Source organism: Hibiscus syriacus, unplaced genomic scaffold (assembly GCF_006381635.1).
Source record: "Hibiscus syriacus cultivar Baekdansim isolate YM2019G1 unplaced genomic scaffold, ASM638163v2 tig00004040_pilon, whole genome shotgun sequence".
Lineage (NCBI taxonomy): Eukaryota > Viridiplantae > Streptophyta > Magnoliopsida > Malvales > Malvaceae > Hibiscus > Hibiscus syriacus.
In genome coordinates, this window is record NW_024061994.1 from 36786 (window position 1) to 61426 (window position 24641).

At 35.3% G+C, this 24641-nt stretch overlaps 2 protein-coding genes and 1 non-coding gene across 3 annotated transcripts; all 3 read right to left on the reverse strand.

Moving 5' to 3' along the window:
- Window positions 1-2852: 2852 nt before the first annotated feature.
- On the reverse strand, window positions 2853-6428 carry LOC120187337 (peroxisome biogenesis protein 22-like). The gene is made up of 8 exons (XM_039191080.1): window positions 6107-6428; window positions 5225-5461; window positions 5093-5140; window positions 4108-4164; window positions 3928-4029; window positions 3538-3603; window positions 3182-3283; window positions 2853-3004 (listed from the first exon to the last, which is right to left on the reverse strand). Exons 1-8 carry the CDS (start codon window positions 6227-6229, stop codon window positions 2891-2893), a joined length of 849 nt encoding a protein of 282 aa, XP_039047011.1. The 5' UTR covers window positions 6230-6428; the 3' UTR covers window positions 2853-2890.
- A 1450-nt stretch (window positions 6429-7878) lies between these two features.
- On the reverse strand, window positions 7879-15943 carry LOC120187300 (cyclin-U1-1-like). The gene is made up of 3 exons (XM_039191044.1): window positions 15742-15943; window positions 8119-8413; window positions 7879-8041 (listed from the first exon to the last, which is right to left on the reverse strand). The coding sequence occupies exons 1-3, from the start codon at window positions 15941-15943 to the stop codon at window positions 7879-7881; spliced, it is 660 nt and encodes a 219-aa protein (XP_039046975.1).
- Window positions 14314-14387, reverse strand: TRNAI-AAU. The gene has a single exon. It is a non-coding gene; the product is annotated as a tRNA-Ile (tRNA).
- Window positions 15944-24641: the final 8698 nt, after the last annotated feature.

Below are 24641 nucleotides of genomic sequence, written 5' to 3' on the forward strand. Positions count from 1 at the left end.
CGGAAAAACTAACAAACAAAAACATAGACGAAACGAAACGAAAAGAGAAGCAGTGAGCTAGTAATTATCAATTTGAAAGAAGACAAACTATATTTTTTTTAGGGTTTTTTAATGCACCGTATCAACTTTTCTTAACTAAAGTGATCAGGATAAAAAAATTAAAAGTTTAATTATTATAAATTTAAGTTTTAAAAGTTTGACGACTAAAATAAAAATTTCCTAAAAGTTCAATGATGGTTACTGTAGTTTACTTTTAACAATAAGATTTTTTTTACTTTTGTTTTTCTCCAAACATTTTTCTCCCGAAAATATCTTTAGATTTTCCTCATCACTTTGCGGTTCATTTTCCTGAATGTCATACGACAAACAGAATTTAGAAAAAGAATAATGATGTTTCTCTGCTTAGTTTACACGTAGATTATAGTTAACTTCTTACTTCTTAGGGATCATTTTATAAAAAAAATCAATTTTTATATAATTTAATTATTTTTTATATATTTTATATTGATGATTTAATTTTATATTCTCTAAAATTTTATAGGATAAACTACGCATTTAATACATAGTTATCAACTTTTGTACATTTTAATATTTAAACTTTCAATTTTTTCAAAATATAGCTAAAATTTAGTTTTGTTTCGTTTTAGTACCTCGTCTTTAAAAACTAAACGTTAAATTTTGAACATGATACTAAAATAAAATAAAAAACTAAACTTATGTATGATTTTGAAAAAATTAAAAATTTAAGTACTAAAATGGATCAAAACTGATAGTTTAGATACTAAATATGTAATTTACCCAATTTTATATGTTGACCTATCCGTATCTAACCACTCAACATCAAACATCAAAACCCGAGAAAAAAATTTCATCTATCGTAGTACTCCATTTGTCTCACTAAATGTGTCTCTTTTTATTTTTAAAATTGTCTTATTTAAAATGTTATATTAAAAAAATAACAAAAAACAACACTTATATTTTTTTACCCTTATATATCATATTCTTTTACACCTATCAAAACGAATTTGTCAAATCTATCAATCATCTTTTAGGATGATTTTGTTGTTTTTCTTGATCAAATATATATCCTAAAAATATGTGCATAGTTAATATCAGACACAAATTATGGGACGGAGGGAGTAATTTTATATGGTTGTCATTGACACCATCATAAACTCTTGCCATCACTAGGGTTGTTCAAAAATACCTAACACGATTGACCCGACCCGTCGACCCGAACTAAAAAATCCAATTTTTTCTATAAAAAAATTTTGGGTACCTGGTTACCTGAATACCCGGTTAATTTTTTTATATATTATAATATTACATATTTAATTATTAATAATTTTATCTATTAAATTAAACTAATAAAAAAAACCACCCACCCAATAATTTTGTATGTTTGATAATTAATATAATATCTTTTAATAATATCAGTTTTATTTTTTAAATTTAATAATTAGAAAATGATAAAAAAAAAATTGGGTACTTGATTACTTGAATTACGGTGTGCCTGGTCACTGGGTACCCACAATATCTGGATTTGTACAATGGCCGAAAAATCAAATACCCGAAGACCCAGGTACCCGGATTTGAACACCCTTAGCCGTCGCGATCAAAACCTAGTCTTCTGCCCATTGTGAAATTGTGTCGATCGTCGTGAAAAACACCGTGAATATCGTCAAATTTTTATGTTTTTCGTTATTTTTTCAAGCGACTTAAATGGCTACAGTTGTTCGTACGTTGCACGACCATCACCGTTGAGTTCCTCATCCTCCTCCGAATAAAACTCGATCGGTGGTGACCCTTCATCGTCAACAGTAGGGGATGAGAGGGAGATGGATGATGCAGTGGGGGTTGATTTTTTTTCCTTTTTAAAAAATAATATTTCTATTATTAAAAAATAAAATAAAATAAAATATAACAGCAGACATCTAAAAGTTGAAAAAAGTAACGTAGACACCTAGAAGTGTAACGAAGAAAACGTTAAGCACCTATTATTTGCAAAAAAAATCTTTAGGCACCAACTTATAATTTAAGGTATAGTTTTAAGCACTAAAAAGTGTATCAAGCCTTTTTTAATATAACATCATTCTCCTCAAAACATCATGGATAAACTACATTAAAAGTCATTCAACTATTAAGTTGTTTATAAATAAGTCATTTTCTTAAAATAATATAATTTAATTATTCAACTAAATATTATTACAAACACGTCATTCTGATGTTAAAATTGAAACAAATCTCTAACGTGATATGATATAACAACAATTTTAATCTCAAAAACTTGTACACCCTATCAGTCTAGTCATATACAGAAAATTCAATAAATCCAATATACATATTTTATCAATTCAGTCTGTAAAATTAATTTATAACTAATAACGAGTTGGTATATTAAAATGAGATACTAGATCCGAATTGGGAAAGTCGCTTTTGTAATAACTATTTACAGTATCCGATCTGAATTAGTCCGTCATCACACATACACATACCAATTAAACTAAATTCCGGATTCTTTCGAGTTGGGAGTTTGTCTTCATACTCCTCTATTTGGCTTTACTTCAGTACTCTTTATTATTTCATGAGAAAATCAAAGACGGTAAAACATGTCAAGGGAAAGGTGAAGGTGAAGCAACAAATTTATTCTTTAAGATTGCATTGCATATCCTTCAACTATCAAGATTACAAACATTAATTGATGCATCGAGTTTATCCGGTTCAAAAGAAAAAAGTTTGAATGTTGAACCCTATGTCACAATGTTATCCTAAAAGACTCGACATATCGGCACAAGGGTGCCTAGAGAAAGAAACATCGGGACGGGCTGTAACGGAAAAGGGTCGCACGTAAAGATCAAAGGGTAAAACATATTTGCATCTTTTTACCGGTTCAAGAGAGTCGAGCGCATCTGAAGAAGTGCTCCAAGGATGGAGAGCTGAAGACATTTGCTGCAGTCCTTTCAGATCCGACAGGAGAAATGTGGAGTTGATATTTGATGAACCTCTGCGAAGAAGAAGAAAAGAACTCTCAAAATCATTGGCATTGTGACGAGAATGACTCCGGAATCTAATATCAGAACATAAGCATCGTGACAATAATATATTCAGAAATCTAATATCAGAATATTCCGAGTGCTGATTGATTAACTATGTCGGAGATTATGGCAGGAAAAAAATATACAGCTAACTGAGAAAGTATTTCGGGATTTGTGTCAATATGCCAATCCGGTTCTAGTTGCCGAACAAAAGATGTCCGTCCATTTTCTGTGCTGCAAAAGAGAACCTGCAGATTCATTTCAGGCAATGTAAAAATATTAAACATGTTACCAAAAACAAGAGGATATAACACTAAATTTCTGAAATTAGCAAAGAAAGAATGATCGATTAGTTTACGTTCTAATTTTTTATAGCAGACACCAGATTTCACAGTCCAGACATAACCCCCCCCCAACAAAAAAAAGGAACATATCGATTTGATATATCTAAATCTAAGAAAATTACTATACAATCAAATGATCACAAATCACAATTACAGACCTTGTCCTTTACCATACCACCAGAGGTGAAAATTCCAGCATTTTCCAAGGCCAGAAGCACATTTTTCTATAGACGAACATTTTTCACAATGTTAGTCACCAGGAAAAACACATGATATGAAAATCTGCAAGTAGCCTAATATAAGCACCACTATGAGAAAATACTACAGCCTGAAACAAATAAGGAGGAATACTGCACCTGCAATGCCACACTCGAGAGTGTGGGCACACACAAAGAAAAGTAAAACAAGGAGGAAAATTTCGCTTGTAATTAGAAGAATATGCCTATCAAAACCTTCAAACACCTAATATATCATAGAAGACATTTAAGGAAGTTTAAGCTTTGACAAATTAGCATAAATTAATACAATAGAAAAAGGTTTGAACTCACTTCACTTTCATCATCAATAACTCTTTCCATGAGATAAAGATCGCAAAATTTGGTTATCTCCAATAGCACATCCAACACAGAGGACCTCACTGTTGCTTGTTTCTATCCAAAATTAGACAAATCAAATTAACCATATGCAGATAAAGTTAGAAACATAAAGCTCACAGAAAAGATTAACACCTGCAGCTCCTCTGGACTGCTTTCCTCAAGGATAACTCCAACCAAACGGCATGTTACCTACAACAATAAGTTGTCACACCATTAAAGTTAGACGAAGACCTTAAAAAGGCCCTGACCAATGACTTGATAAAACAGCATATGGATTAATACCAACGTGCCCAAAACTTATGCATGAAAGTCTAGAGGTAATTAGTACGGAGAGACTAACGTACTTTTGCAGTATGATAAAACTAGAAGGTTATATAGCTCCTGGCAAAGTTCAGTAGAAGTTACCAGTGCTTAGTATTAGTATGCAAAGGCTAAACTAACAGCACAGAATCAATTCAACAAATTCTGCCACATAGTAGTACAGCAGCTAGTTATGACAATACCAGGTAATGGCTGTCGGTAATAACCAAGCATGTCACATAAGACTCAGGTGCACATTCAAGGTGTAGGCAGATTTCTAGATTTACAATAGCAATATTCCGTGATAGCTTCAGTTAAAAAATTGACCAACACAAGTTAATTGAAAACAGTGGATATATGGAATATGCTGAATCTTGGTATTATTTTCACATTTACTTTAGCAAGTTATTCTGACAAATAGACCCATTTAAACAATTGATAGCGACAATGAAATCCAATACTAGAATCAAAAACCCACTCAAAGAGGATCCAGGGATTGTATGAGATGACTATAAAAGCTGCTCAGTTAACCTGGCCAATTTACCAAACTACAAGCATAGAAACTGAAAATTTTTCAAAAAATTTAAAGTTCTTTCCAGTTGTTAATCAGTGCTAAAGGAGAATGGTTATCACATCAAAAAATCCTAAACAAAGCAACCAATATGTTTGAATGAGCAAAAAAAGAAATCCTCATTTCTAACTCTGTCCATAGTCTCAGAACATATCAAAGAATCCAACTTCCAGAAAAAAAAGGACACAAACAAAATATTTTCTCATTGTATTAACCATTAAGGACTAAGGAGTATCTGTAGGTTACCTTCCTACCTTCACTCAGTTTCTGCCTAATTATTTGCCCTAATGTTGGCTGCAAAGAGGAAAAAGAGAGACGCAAATTATAATTGGAGAGAGAGTAAAAAACATATCAAAACGCCGTAGAAAGAGGTCGTACCTTTACTGGCTGGAAGAACTCATCAACAACATTTTGTGCTCTTAAATCCTCTGAAGGTGAACAAACTCCAGACGGCGTCAATGTTGCATTTGACTGGGTACTGATAGAAGAGCTACTAGTTGATGGAGTTTGACGTTTTGGTTGCCTTCCTGGGGGTGCTGCAGGTGATCTCATAAACCTATAGGTAAAGATAATTGCAACAGCAAGCCCTGCAATAGCCCCAACAGATCGTGGATCCTGATGCCAATATGGACATGGTAAGAACATACACATCACCTTCGGAAACATTGCTAAAAAGAACATAATAGCTTCATACACATTGAACAGAAAATGAAGGATAAAACTAAGGGCAGCTCTACAACCCCGGATGCCCATAGCTAAAAAAAGAAAAAAAAAATCATTTCTTGATTCAATAGCAGACAGTAGTGCATGCCTTCTTAAAACCATCATTCTGAAGTAACTTCTGTAATGTCAACAACTGATTTGAGGTGCCTTTCACCTCAATATAGCAATTTTCATTCTTCTCATAGCAGTAAAGCTCAAAAATCAATAACGTCAAGAAAGAAGCTCGCATTGGAGACGAATCAACACCATTTATTGTCCGTAACAATTATCATATAGTAAACCAGTAGAAGAAGTAAATAATTTATCTAAAATACGAGAATTCAAAGCTGCAATAAGATTAATTTCTCCATTATTATAATTTTCTTCAGTAGACAGATTTTCAAATAAAAATCAATATTCCGCTAAAATCACCAATAAATACCAAAATCATAGAACTAATTATGAAAAAGTAAGAATAAAATGTCGTTTTCAAGCAACAAAAAGGTCGCATCGGATTCGCAAAAAAGACGAGAGAAAAGAATTCAAGAGAGAGAGAACCAGTTTGTGTAACGAGATCGAGAAGAGATTTGACATCTTGAGGGCCAGATAAGTTCCGAGACGCTTGATGAGCTGAATCAGCTCGTCCTTGGATGACGACAAAGACGAAGATGGCTCCGCCATGGCAACTGGATTAGTGAAAAGACAACGCCGCTCGATCGAGCAAAAGCTGTTCTCGTTGCGAGCGAGAGGAAGCTTATTTTTTTCAGATTCTCAGCACCTCAACACCATTTAATTAAATCACTCAAATATATAAAATGAGAAATTCACCAATTTCGCTCTGTAAATAAAGATTTCTTCTTTTTTGCGTCAACTATGGATATTTTGTTGTTGTTCATTTTCTTTCCTTCTTAACCATTAAAGTTAATTACATCATACATCCCCAAACTATATCCATCATTCTAAATTAGTCTTCATATTTCTGAATTCTCTAATTTCATCTCTAAACACAGACTCTCATTCCAAATTAGTCCTAAAACTTCTAAACATTTTAGTTTTATCCCAAACTATGACTCATTCTAAATTGATCATCAAACTTTTGAATCTCCAATATCAACCCCAGATTCATTCAAATACAATTTCAACCATAACTTAACCTTTTTTTCTCAAAAATATAATAATATTGCATTACCTAACAATTTTATTAACATGAATGTGATTGGCTTTGTTGGTTATATGGGGTGGGCGGGAAAAGTTTTGAAAACTATGGGTGTTTGAGAATTATTTTGGGATCTAGGTCATTTGGTACAGTACACGTAGAACTCGTCTGAAGAGTTCCATAAAATATATTAAAAAATTGAAACTTATCACAAGGGGGTGAAGATTCCATACAAGTTCCATGTGCAATGTAGCAAATGCCCTAGATTCCAAAGTAATTTTTAAACACCCCTATTTCTTTTAAAAAAAATCCACCCACATTATTCTTAAAATTTAGTGGGATGTGATTAGCATAAATCAATAGTTTGTGACGAAATTGAATGTTTAAAAGTTTGGAGACCAATTTAGAATGAGGATCATAATTTAGGATGAAATTGAAATATTCAAAAGCTTGAGGATTACTTTAGAATGAAAGTTATAACTTGGAGATTTAATTAAAATATTCAAAATTTTAGAGTTCAATTTAAAATAAGAATCATAATCATAATATGAGAATATGTAACGCAATTAACTCCAATTTTTATTTAATTAAAAAATATTTAGATCAAAGTATGATTATGCATAATACATACAAATTTTTCCTTTTAATACTCTAGAGTAATTACAAAATATAATACTCTAGAGTAATTACAAAATAGTATACTCTATTAAAAAAATACGATAGTATAGATTTTTTTAATTTATTGATTAATAACAAACACATCTTGTAAATGTAGCTATTCGAACTCAAATATTTTAATAAAAATAATATTCTATTTCAAGGACTGACACAAAATTTTATGTTAGATGGTGAATTAGAACTTATAAAATTCCAGGGCAGCGAAAACAAATTTTCAATAGAAAATACATAAAAAAATCTAAAATATACAATAATTTTAAAATTTCAGGGCGACTGTCCCACTCGTCCCTCGGTCCATCCCAGTTCTATTTTATTACCGAGCTGACTAAATGTACTCAACTCATACAAATATAATTATACGAGTAAGGGGACTTGAGTGATGGAAGAATTCCGGGTCAACCCATGGCTAGAAATAGAGAAAAAATCAACATATATCGTCGATGATATCATCGACGGCTATGGGGCTTATCCCATTCCGATTTCCCAACCAGCACCATTAATGAACATCTCTTGTGTCCAAGTGGAAGTAATAGGTCTTGAAAACTCGAGAGCTAACCGCCACTCCGAAATCCAAAAGGAAAAGCAATTTCATTTCTAGCCGGTTCAGTTCAGCACTGGTCACTCCTCCCACCCGAGTATAGAACCCATTGTTGTAGTGCCTCAAACATTGCCAATAACCATAAAATATTCCTTAAAAAACACCAAGATTTTAAAGAAGAAGAAGAAGAATACTTACGCATCATCAAGAACCTTAGCAGCAACCATGACACAAGTAACAAGCAATCTATGCACATTCAATGATACGAGGGGCGAATTCGGATGTTTATGTGCCAACATGTCTATATAAACGTATCCCAACACGAAGCACGAAGGACTGCAATTTGTGTACTTATAAATCCTCTCCAAGTACTTCAGTATGCTTATATTGGGAGCCCTAACGCCATGAAACGCATGCAAGCATTTCCCTAGGGGAGCCGAAGTATTATGTCCAGTGGCGTTCGAGTTCAGCCCATTCGGCTGCTCGGTTAGGACTGTTAGGAAATAAACGAGTAAACAAGTAATTTCCCTAAGTGAGAATGTGAAATAAAAGAAAAAAAATAATACTCAAAATTGATAACGGAGTTCAGCCAATTTGTTTACGTCTCCGGACTGCTACAGATCTTTTACTAAGAGAGAAAGTTTACAGATGTTTACAAAACACTCACTACTCACAAGAAAGCTCTCTAGTATTGGGAGAAAGAAATGATTTTTTTGGGATTTTGGGATGATATTGAAGCTAAATGAGCTAGGGTATTTATAGTTGAAACTTAGGGACTAATCTTTGAAAATACCCTATAGTGCAATGACTAAAGTGAATTTACCCATTCCTATTTTCAACAAACATCTACCAAACTTTGAAAAACATTTCTCAAAGAAACATTTACCAAACTTTGAAAACCATTTTCAAAGAAACATTTACCAAATTTTGAAAACCATTTTCAAAGTTGGTTGCCAACCTTTGGACTTTTTAATAATCTCACACTTGAAGACTGATTTTAATCTGTCTTCACATCTCGATCGATGCAGCAGCATTTCTAGTCTTGTTATTCTTGCATGCCAACTGAAGCTGAACACAACTTCAGTTTGTCCGCGGTCACCCTCTTTGTCAACATGTCTACCGGATTTTGAGCTCCACTAATCTTTTCAAAATCTCATCTTCCAAAAGAGACAGAATAAAATGATATCGCAATTGTATGTGCTTCGTCCTGGAATGAAAAGACGGATTCTTTGCTAAATGGATAACACTTTGACTGTCGCAATACAAGACAATGTTTTCTTGTTTCTTGCCTAACTCTTCCAAGAAACTTTGGAGCCAGACCATCTCCTTGCTGGCTTCCGTAACAGCGACATATTCTGCTTCAGTTGTGAAGAGAGCAACTATCTTCTGTAGTTGACAAACCCAACTCACTGCAGTTCCTCCTAGAGTATAGACATACCCTGTAGTGCTCCTTCTGATGTCAACATTTCCGGCTAAGTCAGCATCTACATAACCTGTCAGCATCGTATCTCCTCCTTTGAAACAAAGTGCTTTGTTTGTGGTACCTCGCAGATATCTGAGGATCTATTTGACTGCTTCCCAATATACCTTGCCCGGATTATTCATGTACCTGCTAAAAAGCTCTCACTGCATGAGAAATATCTGGTCTGGTACAAACCATGACATACATCAGACTTCCAATTGCTGAGGCATACGACACCTTCATCATGTGTGCACGTTCTTCCTCCGTCTTTGGTGACTGATCTTTGGAGAGTCTGAAATGAACACCTAAAGGTGTACTTACTGGTTTAGCATCTTGCATGTTGAACCTGGAGAGTACTTTGTTGATGTACTCAGCCTGTGATAACATCAAAGTCCCCGACTTTGTGTCTCTCTTGATCCTCATCCCAAGAATCTGCTTTGCAGCGCCCAGATCTTTCATTGCAAACTGCTTCGACAATTTTTTCTTCAAGTTTATAATCTCTTGCATAGCTAAGCCTGCAACGAGCATGTCATCAACGTACAACAATAAAATAATGAAGCTATTGTCGAACCTCTTGATATAACAACAATGATATGCTTGGCATCTGGTAAAACCACTGCTACCCATGAAGCTATCGAACTTCTTGTACCACTGTCTAGGAGCTTGTTTTAAACCATACAAGCTCTTCTTCAACCTGCATACCAGGTTTTTCTTGCCTGCCTCTATGAAGCCTTCTGGCTGCCTCATATAGATTTCTTCCTCCAAATCACCATGAAGGAAAGCTATCTTTACATCTAACTGCTCAAGATGTAAATTCTCTGCAGTTACAATTTTCAATACCAGTCTAATTGTAGACAGCTTCACGATCGGAGAGAAAATTTCATTATAGTCAATACCTTTTTTTGTTGAAAACCTTTGACAACCAATCTCGCTTTGTAGCGTTTGCTCCCATCGTGCTCTTCCTTGATCCTGTAAATCCACTTGTTGTGGAGTACTTTCTTGCCTGGTGGTAATTCAGCTAATTCTCACGTCTGATTTGACATAAGCGAATCCATCTCATCTTTCATGGAAGACTCCCACTTGACTGAATCCTCCACTTACAATTCTTCATCATAGCACTCTGGTTCACCATTGTCAGTCAGCAATAAGTAGTGCAAAGAAGGAGAATATCGTTGGGTTGGTTTAGGAATTCTGGAGGAGCGTCTCAGTTCTGGTGTGACTGGTTCTTCTTGAACTGCTTCAGGACTGATCTGAACATCATTTCCAGAAATCTCCTCGAACTCAGCAAATTCCTTTGTTTCAACTTCAACATTGGAGCTACTTGATTCTATGGTTGACTTGTCTTTGTACATCACATTCTCATTGAAAATGACATCTCTGCTTCTGATGATCTTCCGATTTTCGTAGTCCCAAAACCAGTAACCGAACTCATCACCGCCATAACCAACAAATGCACATTTGTTGGACTTAGCATCAAGTTTACTTCTTTCAGCAGAGTCTATGTGTACATAAGAAATACAACCAAACACTCTTAAGTGTGAAAGGTTTATTTCTTTCTTGCTTCAAACTTCCTCTAGTATTCTGACATCCAAAGGAATTGAGGGCCCACGATTGATCAAGTAAGCTGTAGTGTTGATAGCTTCAGCCCATAGAAATTTGGGCAATCCGACATGTATCCTCATGCTTATGGCACGTTCATTCAGAGTTCTGTTCATGCGCTCTGCTACGCCATTATGCTGCGGTGTCATGGGAACTGGTATCTCCATCTTGATCCCATTGTTTGCGCAGAAATCTCTGAATCTTCTATTTTTGTACTCTCCTCCATTGTCAGACCTCAACCGCTTGACTTTCAAACCAGTCTCATTTTCCACCATGACCTTCCATTTTCTGAAGGTATCAAAGACTTCTGATTTCTTCTTCAGAAAATAAACCTATACCTTTCTTGTAGAATCATCGATGAAGGTGACATAATATAATGAGCATGCAAGAGATGGAACTGGAGATGATCCCCATACATCAGTATGGACCAACTCTAACTTTTCAGCCTTGGGTGTCTTACCAATCTTTGCAAAGCTGACTTTCTTTTGTTTGCCAAATATATGCAATCCTCGCATAGTCCGACATCTACATTTTTTAGATCCGACAACTTCCCATTTGAAAAAAGTGTCTTCATCCCTTTCTCGCTCATATGACCAAGCCTTTGGTGCCATAGGTTTGATTTTCCATCAGCATCTGCTACTGCAATGATATTCTCTAAATTTGAGGTTATATAGAGAGTACCAGTTTTCTTACCACGAGCAATGACGAGTACTCCTTTGATAATCTTCCATTCACAGCCTGAAAAGGTTGTACTATATCCTTCTCCATCAAGCTGTCCTACATAAATCAAATTCCTTTTGAGGCCAGGAATATGTCTCACTCCTGTCAGCTTCCAGGTGGTCTGGTTTTGCAACTTTAATCGGATATCTCTTTTTCCGATGATCTTCAAGGTTTCATCATCGGCTAGATGAACCTTCCCAAAATCACCACTGACATAGTTCTCCATGACTTCTTGGCATGGGGTCCGAGTGGAAAGATGCCCCTGAATCCAAGATCCATGATTCAATCGGAGTGTTGACTCTTAGAATCATGGCATCACATGTCTCCTCTGTCATGTTGGCAGATTCCTATGCACCGGTATCTTTCTTCAGTGCTCGACAGTCTCTTTTAAAGTGACCCTTCTTGCCACAATTATAACAGGTAAAATCTTTCTTTCCCGTTCTTGATTTTCCTGTTCTGGATTTAGATCTGCCATGATTTGAATTTCTTTCTGAAGTTCTCCCTCTGGACTCCATGTGTAAGACTGAGGAGGTTGATGTTTCACCCGATTCTCTCCGTCAAATTCCTTCGCTCAGTACCAGATCCCGAACATCGTCGAATTTCAATTTATTATTTCCCGATGAGCTGCTAACTGCTGTAACAGTAGCATTCCAACTGTCTGGTAGAGATGATAAGAGAATTAAAGCTCGAACTTCATCATCGAATTCAATTTCCACTGAACTCAACTGAGTTGTGATTGTGTTGAGTTCATTTAGGTGTTGTGCCATCGATGCCCCTTCCGTCATCCGCAAATTGAATAATCGCCTCATCAAATGCACTTTGTTTGAGGCTGATGGCTTCTCATACATACTGGAGAGAGCCGCCATAAGACCCGTCGTGGTCTTTTCCTTTGCTATGTTGAAAGCAACATTGCGGGATAACGTCAGTCGGATAACTCCGAGGGCTTGTCTGTCGAGAAGAGCCCAGTCTTCATTCTTCATGCTCTCTGGTTGCTTTCCTGAGAGAGGTTGATATAGATTTTTCTGGTACAAAAAATCTTCGATCTGCATCTTCCAAAAGCCAAAGTCCGCACCATCGAACTTTTCAATTTTCACATTCCCTTCGTCTACAGCCATCGCTCCCACTCGAAACTGGTTTCGTTTGGATCGTTTCTGACAATTCTTGCGAACCACCGTGTATAAGAACACCTCCGTCGACAAACTCGTATCGCCGACAAAATTTTTACTATTCACAAAATTCACTATTCACGTGAATAGTAATGAATAGTAACCTCGCAAAAAAATTGACAAAATTCACAACCAAAAGCTCTGATGCCAGTTGTTGGGAAATAAACGAGTAAACAAGTAATTTCCCTATAACCAGATTAGTGAGAATGCGAAATAAAAGCGGAAAAATAATACCCGAAATTGATAACGGAGTTCAACCAATTTGCTTACGTCTCCGGATTGCTGCAGATCTTTTACTAAGAGAGAAAATTTACAGGTATTTACAAAACACTCACTACTCACAAGAAAGCTCTCTAGTATTGGGAGAAAGAAATGATTTTTTTGGGATTTTGGGATGATATTGAAGCTAAATGAGCTAGGTATTTATAGTTGAAACTTAGGGACTAATCTTTGAAAATACCCTACAGTGCAATGACTAAAGTGAATTTACCCATTCCTATTTTCAACAAACATCTACCAAACTTTACCAAACTTTGAAAACCATTTTCAAAGAAACATTTATCAAACTTTGAAAACCATTTTCAAAGTTGGTTGCCAACCTTTGGACTTTTAACAAGGACCTCGACGAGCCGGTCGTTTCGGGCCACTAGCTTTTGTAAGACTGAGGAGATTATGGTGAGGACTCTCGGTGTCGTTGTTGTCTCGGATACGATTGGTTCCGGTTGCCGGATCCTTTCTACTTTTTGATATTCCAAGGTAAAGGGGTTAGGGACTTTGGTTATAGTTTGGACGGCGGAGATGTGGTTGGCTTGGTGCGACAGAGTGAGTTTGAGCCGTTAGATGGACACGGACACACGTGTGGATGGGAGGGGATTGGGTTTAATTGGATAGCAACAATTCGTGGTGGAGTCGACAATATATCCAACTTTATATAATTCATTATATACTTTTCACATCCAAATAAGCCTTTGAACATTATTTCATATTTTTCAAATCCAAATAGCTTACTTTTTACAAAATATATTAAGGGCTCATTTGGTTATCAATTAAAGTGTGTAAGGGCTCATTTGGATATCAATTAAAGTGTATAAGGGCTTATTTGGTTATTAATTAAAGTGTACAAGAGCGTATTTGTTTATCAATTAAAATCTATAAGGTCTTATTTTGGACTAATAAAGCGTATAAGGGATTATTTTGGACTAATAAAGGCTATAAGGGCTTATTTGGACTAAAAAAAGTGTACAAAGGATTTAAATGAAATGGTAAAGTTTAAGGGGCTTATTTGGGTATCAACTATATTTCATAGGTTTACTTGAACGTACAAAAAGTGTTATGAGCTTTTCTAAGGAAAGTGACAAAATTGAAGGGCTTATTCCAATATAAAAAGTACCATTAAACAAAGTTCAAAACGGCATCATTTTCTTTAAAGGGTAGCAGGAAAATGCATGGCCCATGCAGGTCTTTAACCTGCCACCTTCGCGTTATTAGCACGACGCTCTAACCAAATGAGCTAATAGGCCTTTATTTTTCGGGGCTATAAATTACTTTATAGATTCTAATACTTATTACTCAGATGAGAGACTGAGTTGCTCACTAGGTCAAACGGCATACCAATTTGACAATGTGGGGTGTTGGAAGAGACTACATACTGATGGAGAACACCTTTTCAGTAACTGAATCAAATGGTCATATTGAGAATACATTAGAGGTTTTTCTAAATCAATTGCTAAATATATGCATCATAAACTTAGCATATGATGAAATCATTAAGCAGATGAGACAACTGACTTCTCCCCTCACTCAATTCTCCCTACCCCATTTTCTGATGAAATCGGCATGACGGATCTCTTCTTTTCGGCTTCTCCGAAGTAAACAGCGAAGTGGCCTTTAGGCATCACTGTCCTCTCTGAGGAGAACGAAAGGCTCCGTTTCGGGCTCGTCTTAGCATTCACAATTCTCGGCAACCGAAAACTATAATTCGAGATTGTTGTGTGACTAGTAGTGTGGATGAGGAAATGCTGCAAGTAATTGGCAGAAGGTGGCTATCCATTAGAATTTGTATTTGTGAAAGACCAAATGCCTTATTAGTAATCATGTTGATTGTGTGGTGAAGAGAAAGCCCCCAAGGAAGATCTTTAAAGACATAATTGCTATGTGGAATCACATGGCATCGCATTCAAAATGATATAGTTATTGACAAATTAACCCCACCATATAGTCTTTCTGTCGCAATCTACAATGCCTTACCATTCAATGAAACCAACAATGATGATCCACTTGAAATCAAACACTATCATTGAATCATCGCTTGTTAGTTTTGATAACAACTTTATCTAGCAGATCATATAGGTGAAACATTTTGAAGCAAAATAATATTTGTTATTGATTCCATTCGAGTCGATACTGAGGGTATGTATATAAATCATCCTACGAATACGGTCAGTCAACCTACGAATAACCATTATCATCCTAGACATCAATATTAAAGGTCAGTATATAATCATCAGGGTGAACCACCAACATAGGTTTAATAGGGTACTTCCAAGGAGGGAGAGGGATTAGGCAAGGGGACCCTTACCCCTTACCTATTTCTTCTCTCAATGAAAGTCCTTTGAAGGCTTTTAGGCTTTGTTGTTGAGAGAGGAGTCCTCAAATAAAGTGCATATTCTATTGTAGGATATGGTATATTCTTCAGGGGTACCATAGATCAAAGCAAAATAACAATGGCAAGAATGTCTGATAAAAGGAATTTTCTCATTTACAAAGTCCTTACAAAAAGTAATCAAGTTCACCATTTACACTTGCTTTTATGCTACATTGTTATTCTCTGCTAAGTTAGCCATTTTAATATCAACTATCATGATCTTTGCAGACAGCAAGTGAGATCAAGGAAAGCTTCTTCGCTGCAGGGAATCACCAACGCACCCAAAGGATGATTGAATCCGAACTCTTCTTCTGCTTGACTCAATAAATTTTGGAAGGAAGGATGCTTGAGGAACGAAATCGGTACAACGAATCTCTTCTTTTTGACTTCTCCAACATAAACAACAAAGTGGCCTTTAGGCACCACTGTCATCTCTGAGGACGAAAGGCTCTGTTTCGGACTCGTCTTAGCATTTACAATTCTCGGCAACCAAAACACCATAATTTGAGATTGTTCTTTAACAAGTAGTGTGGACGAGGAAATGCTGCAATTGGCACGAGGTGGCTATCCGTTAGAATTTGGTATTTATAGAGTAAAATGCTTTGTGGGTCAATAGTCTCGAGTGGTGAAGAAAGAACGCTTTCAGAGACATATGTAGTGAGGAATCACATGGCCCTGTATCCCTAACGTCTAATGCCTTTTGCAAATTGCAGCTTATCATAATTAACCATTGTGGAACAAACAACAATCATGGCCCATTTAAAATATTATTTATCATGGCTAGATGATGATGATGATGATGATGAAGACTTGACACATCATATGGATGAAATGCTATAGAGTGGAGACCAACAAGATATATATAAAAATTAACATCTCCACTAGCTAATACGAGTCTTTAGGTTAATTACTGCCCTACACGTTTCCTCATAATTAGGATTTAAGGCCTGTTCTATGCCTGTGTTTGCAAGATGAAACACAATGAAACCAGGTTATCAATCCGACATTATTTGATGTCTTCGACAAGAGTTGAACTGAAGTTTCGGAACTTGGTTGGTTAAGCCTCCATATTTAAGGGATTAAACGGTTAAGGTCTAACCATAAAACACAACGTACTATACTAGCCACTCTTGTAATTTTTGATTTTATGGAAGAATCACCAAATCTAGACTTCAAGAGATCCATCCATGGATTAGACAAAAATTATTTCATTCTATTTGACCTTAAAACTCATTTTTGAACTCCTCAAGAATTTCTAGTACTAAACTCTTCTCCGACGTAGACATTAGAAAAATAGCCACTCGGCACGTTTGTGGTCTTCAAGGACAAAAGGCCATGACTTGATTTATTTTCAGCTGGAAAGTAATATTCATGGAAAAACTGGTGTCTGTGTACTTTGACCAGTAAATGGAAGTGGATTAAGTGGCCAAGAAATGACTCGCTTTAATGGGGGGATCTGTTCAAGGACATAGGTCGTGACTCACATGGATTTTCCTTTATATCAGTAATACTTTGATAGATTCACAAACAAACAAAAATTTCAATCATGGATTTATCATGGCCTACCAATCAATAAGAAAACAATTATGGTGGCCCAGAAAATTCTTATGGATTATCATGGACTTTATGATTCCAATGCACGTCCGACACATCAGTTGGGTGAAAGACTAACTTCTAGGCATCAACATTCAGATCAAATTGCTTATTTTTCATCAGTACTACTAATCAAACAAACATTCACGCCCCCACACACACATATATATAATGTAGTATTCAATGGCCTTACCGATTAGACCCGTAAACGAATTATTATGAGCTCATGTGAAGTTGTTTCTTGACTTGTACAAGTGAAGAGTTGGTGATGAACATTATAGCCTCTGGGGACTTTTACTTTGAAGGGGTGATAGGTTGAAGGAAAACATAGAGCCAACCAAGCTTATGATGTTTTTTCTAGTCCCAAATTGATGAGAACTGCCAAACATTACAATCTATGGCTTTGGTATAGAGACTCTTTTATATGTGGCTGCTTATTTCAGTGGCCGGTTCCTATACAGTCTATTATTTAGATTCATAGACGGATGTGGCCGTCATGTTGGCAGTTTTGATGACTGCATGTGGTTTCAAAAAGAGAATTACTGAAATAATTTTAGAAAAAAGTGCAGATTCACTGAATGAATGAAATTCAACTGTGTATGCACAAATTGTAGGACATTATGTTAGAAACAAAGCATAACTACTGGCCTCTTAATGTTTTCTTGTACCTTGAGGATTTTTCTTAAGCATGATAATCTCTAGTTATGTTTGACAGAAACAGATAAGGTAATCTAATTCTAGTATTATCTCATACATGAACCAAGAACAGTTCCTGCTGAGATCCGGTGAGGACTTTACTGCCGCGTTGCCCTTCCCAGTTACAAAAACGAGCTCACCGTCGACCTTGGCCCTTTAACTACATGCCTCAAAAGAGTTTTACAAAAGAAACCAAAACCAATTATAAAGATAAAGCACAATTTAGGAACTTCTGAAAACAACCCATTGTTGGGAATCCCCTGGTATACCCAGATGATAAACATTGAAGCATACATTTGACATAGACCATTCATCCAAATTAAAAGTACAAGAACATTGATCCTTACTCTTGACCTTTATGCATAACTTTGACATGACCATTCATGGAGCATTCAAAGATCTAATATGTGCATGAAATCATCCCCTCATGTTTTGCAAATCGAACTTGGTAAAATCATAAAATATTTTGCCAAAATGTTAAAATTTAATCCATTATGAATGGTTAAGGAGAAAATTATTGGTGTCACAAAAGTTAGATGATCTTAAATGGTCTTTGTCGTAACCGGTTTTCGTCCGGGCACGAAAAATTTTCTTGACGGGAAAAGTGATGTGAATAAATAGTTTTGAAAATAATTTGAGAGTCGCCATCGGCCTTTTGGGTCAGGTAGGTCGAATACCTAAAAGTTATTTTTTTAAAAGAGTTTTAAGAAAACACTAATAAAAAATGAACTGATCTGCGTTTATAACCAAAAATTCGTTATTTTTAATAATAAAAAGGGATTCGTGGTCGATTACGTTTAGGGAAGGATTAGCACCCCTACAACGTCCAAAATTGGTACTTTTTAATTATAAATTGTCTCTATTATTAAAATTTAAAAATTCAAAAATATATTTAATTTATAATCTTATTATTTCAAAATTATATAAAAAAATATTTATTTATTTAAAAATATCAGAAAAGAACTTCTAGGTGCCTTAAGACAGCTCTTTTCTTTGATATTGATTAATTTACATAAAATTAAATAATAATTTTTTTTTATAATATTTAATTTTAAAATACCAGAATAGGACATCCAGTTGTATTAAGACTGTCATTTTCTTCGATATTGAAAAATAAATATTAAAATAATTTATTTGAAATAAATATTTATTTATTATATATATATTTATGACTATAAAAATATTTAAATAAATAAACAAGTAAAATTAAAACAATAAAAATACAACTAGAACGATATATTTAAAATAAATGACTAAATTATAGTAAAAATAAAATTAAAAACCTAATTCATAATTAATCAAAATATTAAGGATTAAACATGCTATTTATTTATTTTATTTATTTAGTGACTAAAATAAATTTATCTAAAATTTGGATATTATAATAAAATAAATTAAAAATATAAACTATGGATTAAAATAATATTTATTAAAATTAAGGGATTAATTCTGTTATTTATCCTAAATATATTATTTTAATAAAAAGGACTAAAATAAATAAAATTAAAATTTCGAGATCAAGTTAAAAGTATTATAAATTTAATTCAGTGACTAAAATGTAAAGTTTACAAGTTCGGAGGACTACGGACGGAGTTTAACTATCATCTAATTACGCGCATAGTCTTTCCCGAAACGACGTCGTTCGGGAAGGACTATAAAAGGTCCAAAACTGGCTGGCCCTTCGGGCCAGCCTTCATTTCAAATTTTTCTTTCTCTCTCAAGCAGAGAGAGAGCTCTGGCTTCTCTCTAGCTTCCCTCATCGGAGGGAAGCCGGTCACCGGACGGCAACCGTCTGCCGCCGTGACCGTCACCGCCGGCCACCGTATCTGGTGGCCGGAAAATTTTATTTTTCAACCATTAAATAGATCGGACCGTCCTAAGGACGGTCCCGGTGTTCTTTTCTTCTAAATGGCTCCTAATTGGAGCAAATCTACAAAAGTACCTTCGGTTGTTCGAAGGTTTTGGTGAGATCCGGTGGTCGGGGCTTCCTCAGTAAGTTTCTCTTCTTCCTTTTTCTTTCTTTTCTGGTTCTGGTTGTGAGATGTTGACTGAGATCGTTGGTAGTATTTTGTATTTTTTTTTTCGGTTTTGTCTCCCTAGGATCTGTTCTCTGTCTCTCTGTTCTTCTTTTTTTCTGTCTTCTTTTTTCTCTTTTTCAGGTTCGGGTGGTGGCTTTTATAGCCACCACCGGTGTGATCCTCGGACCGGTCCGAAGAGGGGGTTTCGGTGAGTCACCGGACTACCAGTGGTGACTCACCCCTTAGCCATGGCGTGGACGGCTGGCGTTGGAGCTTCTGGAGCCTTCGTTTGGGACGTGGCAGCGGCGGAGGCGGCTGGAGCAGCAGCGGCGGCCGTGTGGCCCTAGGGTATCATACCCTAGGGTTTCCATCTGGAGGCTCTTGGACCGTTGGATCATACCAGATCCAACGGTCAGTCTGAGGCGGCTGGCTAGAGGTGGCTGAGCATGGGATTAGGGTTAGGAAACCCTAACTGAAACCCTAAATGTTTTGGGTTTCAGTTTGGTTTGGGTTTTGGGCCGGTTGATTGGGCTTTGTAATTTAATATTATTTATATATGTATTTAATATATATTTAATAATAATAATAATAATGATAATAATAATAATAATAATAATAATGATAATAATAATAATAATAATAATAATTATAATATGGGTAAAAAATTAGTATCTTCAGCTGCCCCTCTTTGCTCATTCTTGTGATAACAAGAATAGGGCAAAGATGAAAAGATAATAAATTTTTTTATCCATTTGGCTTCACTTGATCATAATGGAGATATTGAATAAATTCTTCTCTTTCTTCAGATGAGTTCTTCTCATTATGAACTTTCTGCTGGGATGATGCTGACCTCTTTCTTTCTGTGATAGAGTCATTCAAAAGGTTGAATAAGCTTTTGATGAGTTCTTCTCATTATGAACTTTCTCTAGAAAGGCTGATGCTAATCTATCTCCTTCTGTGATAGAATTATTGAACAAGTTCTTCTTATTATGAACTTCTTCTTCCTTCTTCAGATGACGAGTTCTTTTCATTATGAACTCTACCTGGCAATGTTGATACATCAAATGATGAATTCAAACAAAAGGTTGAACAAGTTCTTCTCATTATGAACTTCTTCTTCCTTCTTCAGATGAGTTCTTCTCATTATGAACTTTCTCTGGAAAAGATAATCCATCAATTTGATGAATTCAGGTAAAAGGTTGAACAAATTCTTCTCATTATGAACTTCTTCTTCCTTCTTCAGATGAGTTCTTATCATTATGAACTTTCTCTGGAAAAGATAATCCATCAAATGATGAATTCAGGTAAAAGGTTGAACAAATTCTTCTCATTATGAACTTCTTCTTCCTTCTTCAGATGAGTTCTTCTCATTATGAACTTTCTCTGGAAAAGATAATCCATCAATTTGATGAATTCAGGTAAAAGGTTGAACAAATTCTTCTCATTATGAACTTCTTCTTCCTTCTTCAGATGAGTTCTTCTCATTATGAACTTTCTCTGGAAAAGATAATCCATCAATTTGATGAATTCAGGTAAAAGGTTGAACAAATTCTTCTCATTATGAACTTCTTCTTCCTTCTTCAGATGAGTTCTTCTCATTATGAACTTTCTCTGGAAAAGATAATCCATCAAATGATAGATTTGAATCTTTGCTAAAATCTTTGAAATTCCTGTTAAAAATTCAACATAGATGAAAATGAATGAAAATGCACCTATTTTTGTAAACATCTAAAATATGATGCATGAATGTTGAGTTATTTGATTTCAGATTGGTGAATTGAGTATCTCTTCAATTGTAAAAACCCAATAGATTTTTCTTCTTCAAATGAGAGAATCTATCATCTTTGACAAATGTAGATATAATGTCACAAAATCTCTTGAGAATAAAACTCAATAGTATAGGCTCTTGAAAAGCTTGCATTCAGGCAACATGTTGATTCTGATAACAACTCATCTGATTATGAAGTGACCTTTTCAGATGATTTCCCAGATATCGATAGTTCTTCTAATACCGAGAAATCTTGAATTCTGATTCTGATGAGGAGAATAAACTGTTATACTTGACAAAAATGGGATTCTCAAAGGCTGAAGTTTCAATAGCCATGGAGAAACGTGGTCCAGATTTATCAATTGCAAAATTGGCAAATTTTATATGTGCTGCTCACATGATTAATGTTACTGACACATTTCTTCTGGTACAAAATGGAAAGCCATTATGCAATGATCCCAATTACAAGAAAAGGCGAAACTTGGGCTATGATTTTTTTGGAAAGGAATAAGCAAAAGAAGCTTGAAAAGAAGCTTCTTAATGAAGACGATCATGCAGTTCATCTTTTAATTCCAATGATTGGTTCTGTAGTTCCTACCAAACCAGATCATATAACTCAAAGAACACTTCCAGAAGATGCTATTGAGTCTCCTTATTTCTACTATGAGCAAATTCATCTTCCAAATTCAATGATTGGTTTTGCCAAACCAGATCAGATAACTCAAAGAACACTTCCAGAAGATGCTATGAGCACATTCATCTTCCAAATTCAATGATTGGTTTTGCCAAACCAGATCAGATAACTCAAAGAACACTTCCAGAAGATGCTATGAGCACATTCATCTTCCAAATTCAATGATTGGTTTTGCCAAACCAGATCAGATAACTCAAAGAACACTTCCAGAAGATGCTATGAGCACATTCATCTTCCAAATTCAATGATTAGTTTTGCCAAACCAGATCAGATAATTCAAAGAACACTTCCAGAAGATGCTATGAGCACATTCATCTTCCAAATTCAATGATTGGTTCTGCCAAACCAGATCAGATAATTCAAAGAACACTTCCAGAAGATGCTATGAGCACATTCATTTGTTCCATTTAATGTTTGGACTGGGATATCACAGTACTTATTCGATGTAAAGCCAGAATTTGTAGATTCGAAGCATTTTCATGCTGTCACACTGAAAATAGGCTATATTCATAATCTGCCAATTGAGAACAGATTTTCTCTTTATTCTGCTTCTTCCATGTGCTGATGCTTTTCCATTGACAAAGAAATGATGGCCTTCTTGGAATCCAAAAACAAAGTTGAACTGTTTATAAACATGTACAGGAAGTGCCAAATTGACAGAAAGGATCTGTAAGGTTCTTGAAGCTTATGACAATGAGCCACCTTCGAGTGTCCAGAAGTATGTTCTTAATGAGTGCTGAAAATGGAATCTAGTATGGGTTGGAAGGAATAAAGTTGCTCCACTTGAACCTGATGAGGTGGAAATACTTCTAGGTTTCCTTAAAAACCATACACAAGGATCTGTATAGAGACATGTTTCCCAGTGATATCAATGTCTTGTTTCTTTTTTTTTTGCTGGAATAAGTGCTGCAAAGATCGCCTTCTATTGTCTTAGTATATCTTTGAAAACAGAGGTGCAAGAACTGAATGGTGATCGGTTGGAGCAATTGATGAGTAGATTTGGCGGATTTGACCTTGTTGTCGGTAGCATCCCGTGTAACAATCTTGATGTTCATGGCTTTAAGATGGTGATGATTTGCTTACTTTGTATTCCATGTATTTAAAAGTATTAACATAAAGTGATATTCAGAAATCTTTAAATTATTTCAAAATTATGTTAATTCATAGAAAAGAATAAATTGAATTTTCAAAAATAAATTGAATCTCAAATAAATTGAACTTGAAATAGATAGAATTGTATTCAAAGTTATGGCAAGCATAAGAATGATAAAAATTCAAATGTCTCAACAAATTATAAGCATAAGTATTTCTAAATTAATCACATTGACATAATTTAGAGAAATGATGTAAACTTTTGTCTGGAAGATCTCAAACGTTGTCGAAATGCTTGTAGATGTGAAATTTCTTCCAAGCTGTCAAAATCTTAAGAGGGTTCAATTGCCAGATGCCTAATATCAACCTGTATTTGAGCCGCCTTTTCAGGTTTTCAACCCAAATCCTTCCTTTGGTTACAAGATGCTCTTTTGCGGATTTTCACCTTGACCCTCCTTTTTTTTTCTCTCTTTTTTTCTTTTTTTTTCAAGCATAATATTTCTTGACAGAATCCGAGTTTATTGGATTTCTCAGAATTTTTCCATCCATTTCTGCTAATATCAATGCTCTTCCGGAAAAGGCCTTTTTTACAACGTATGGCCCCTCCCAATTAGGCATCCATTTCCCACGGAAATCTTTATGTATAGGCAAGATCTTTTTTAGTACTAGATCACCCTCTTGGAATTCTCTTGGATGTACTTTTTTGTCATGAGACTTCATCATCCGTTTTTGATACATCTGTCCATGGCAAATAGCTTTCAATCTTTTCTCCTCAATAAGGTTCAATTGATCAAATCTAGCTTGGATCCATTCAGATTCATCCAATTTTATTTCTCTCAATATTCGAATCGATGGAATCTCAACTTCAATTGGTAAGACTGCTTCCATCCCATAGACTAAAGAAAACGGTGTTGCCCCAGTGGATGTTCGAACAGTAGTTCGGTATGCATATAGAGCAAAAGGTAACTTCTCGTGCCAATCTTTGTAAGTTTCAGTAGTCTTTGTAATGATTCTCTTGATGTTCTTATTTGCTGCTTCAACTGCCCCATTCATCTTTGGATGATATGCCACTGAATTTGAATGTTTGATCTTAAACTGTGCACAAAGTTCGGTCATCATTTTGTTGTTCAGGTTCAGAGCATTATCTGTAATAATCCTTTCTGGTAGACCATACCGGCAAACTATCTCTTTCTTTATGAATTTGCAGATTGTGGACCTTTTAATATTGGTATATGAAGCAGCTTCAACCCATTTGGTAAAATAATCAAT

Excerpts from the sequence above, each read along its gene's own strand:
- LOC120187300 (XM_039191044.1), bottom strand. The coding sequence starts at position 15,943 with ATGACAGTGGTGCCTAAAGGCCACTTTGTTGTTTATGTTGGAGAAGTC. Across the intron at positions 8,414-15,741 it reads TTTCCTTGATCTCACTTGCT|TCCTAACCGAGCAGCCGAAT; the intron begins GTCTGCAAAGAT and ends ATTTCCTAACAG. Across the intron at positions 8,042-8,118 it reads GCTAAGGTTCTTGATGATGC|GCACTACAACAATGGGTTCT; the intron begins GTAAGTATTCTT and ends GCAATGTTTGAG.
- LOC120187337 (XM_039191080.1), bottom strand. The coding sequence starts at position 6,229 with ATGGCGGAGCCATCTTCGTCTTTGTCGTCATCCAAGGACGAGCTGATT. Across the intron at positions 5,462-6,106 it reads CGATCTCGTTACACAAACTG|GATCCACGATCTGTTGGGGC; the intron begins GTTCTCTCTCTC and ends TATTGGCATCAG. Across the intron at positions 4,030-4,107 it reads GCAGTCCAGAGGAGCTGCAG|AAACAAGCAACAGTGAGGTC; the intron begins GTGTTAATCTTT and ends AATTTTGGATAG.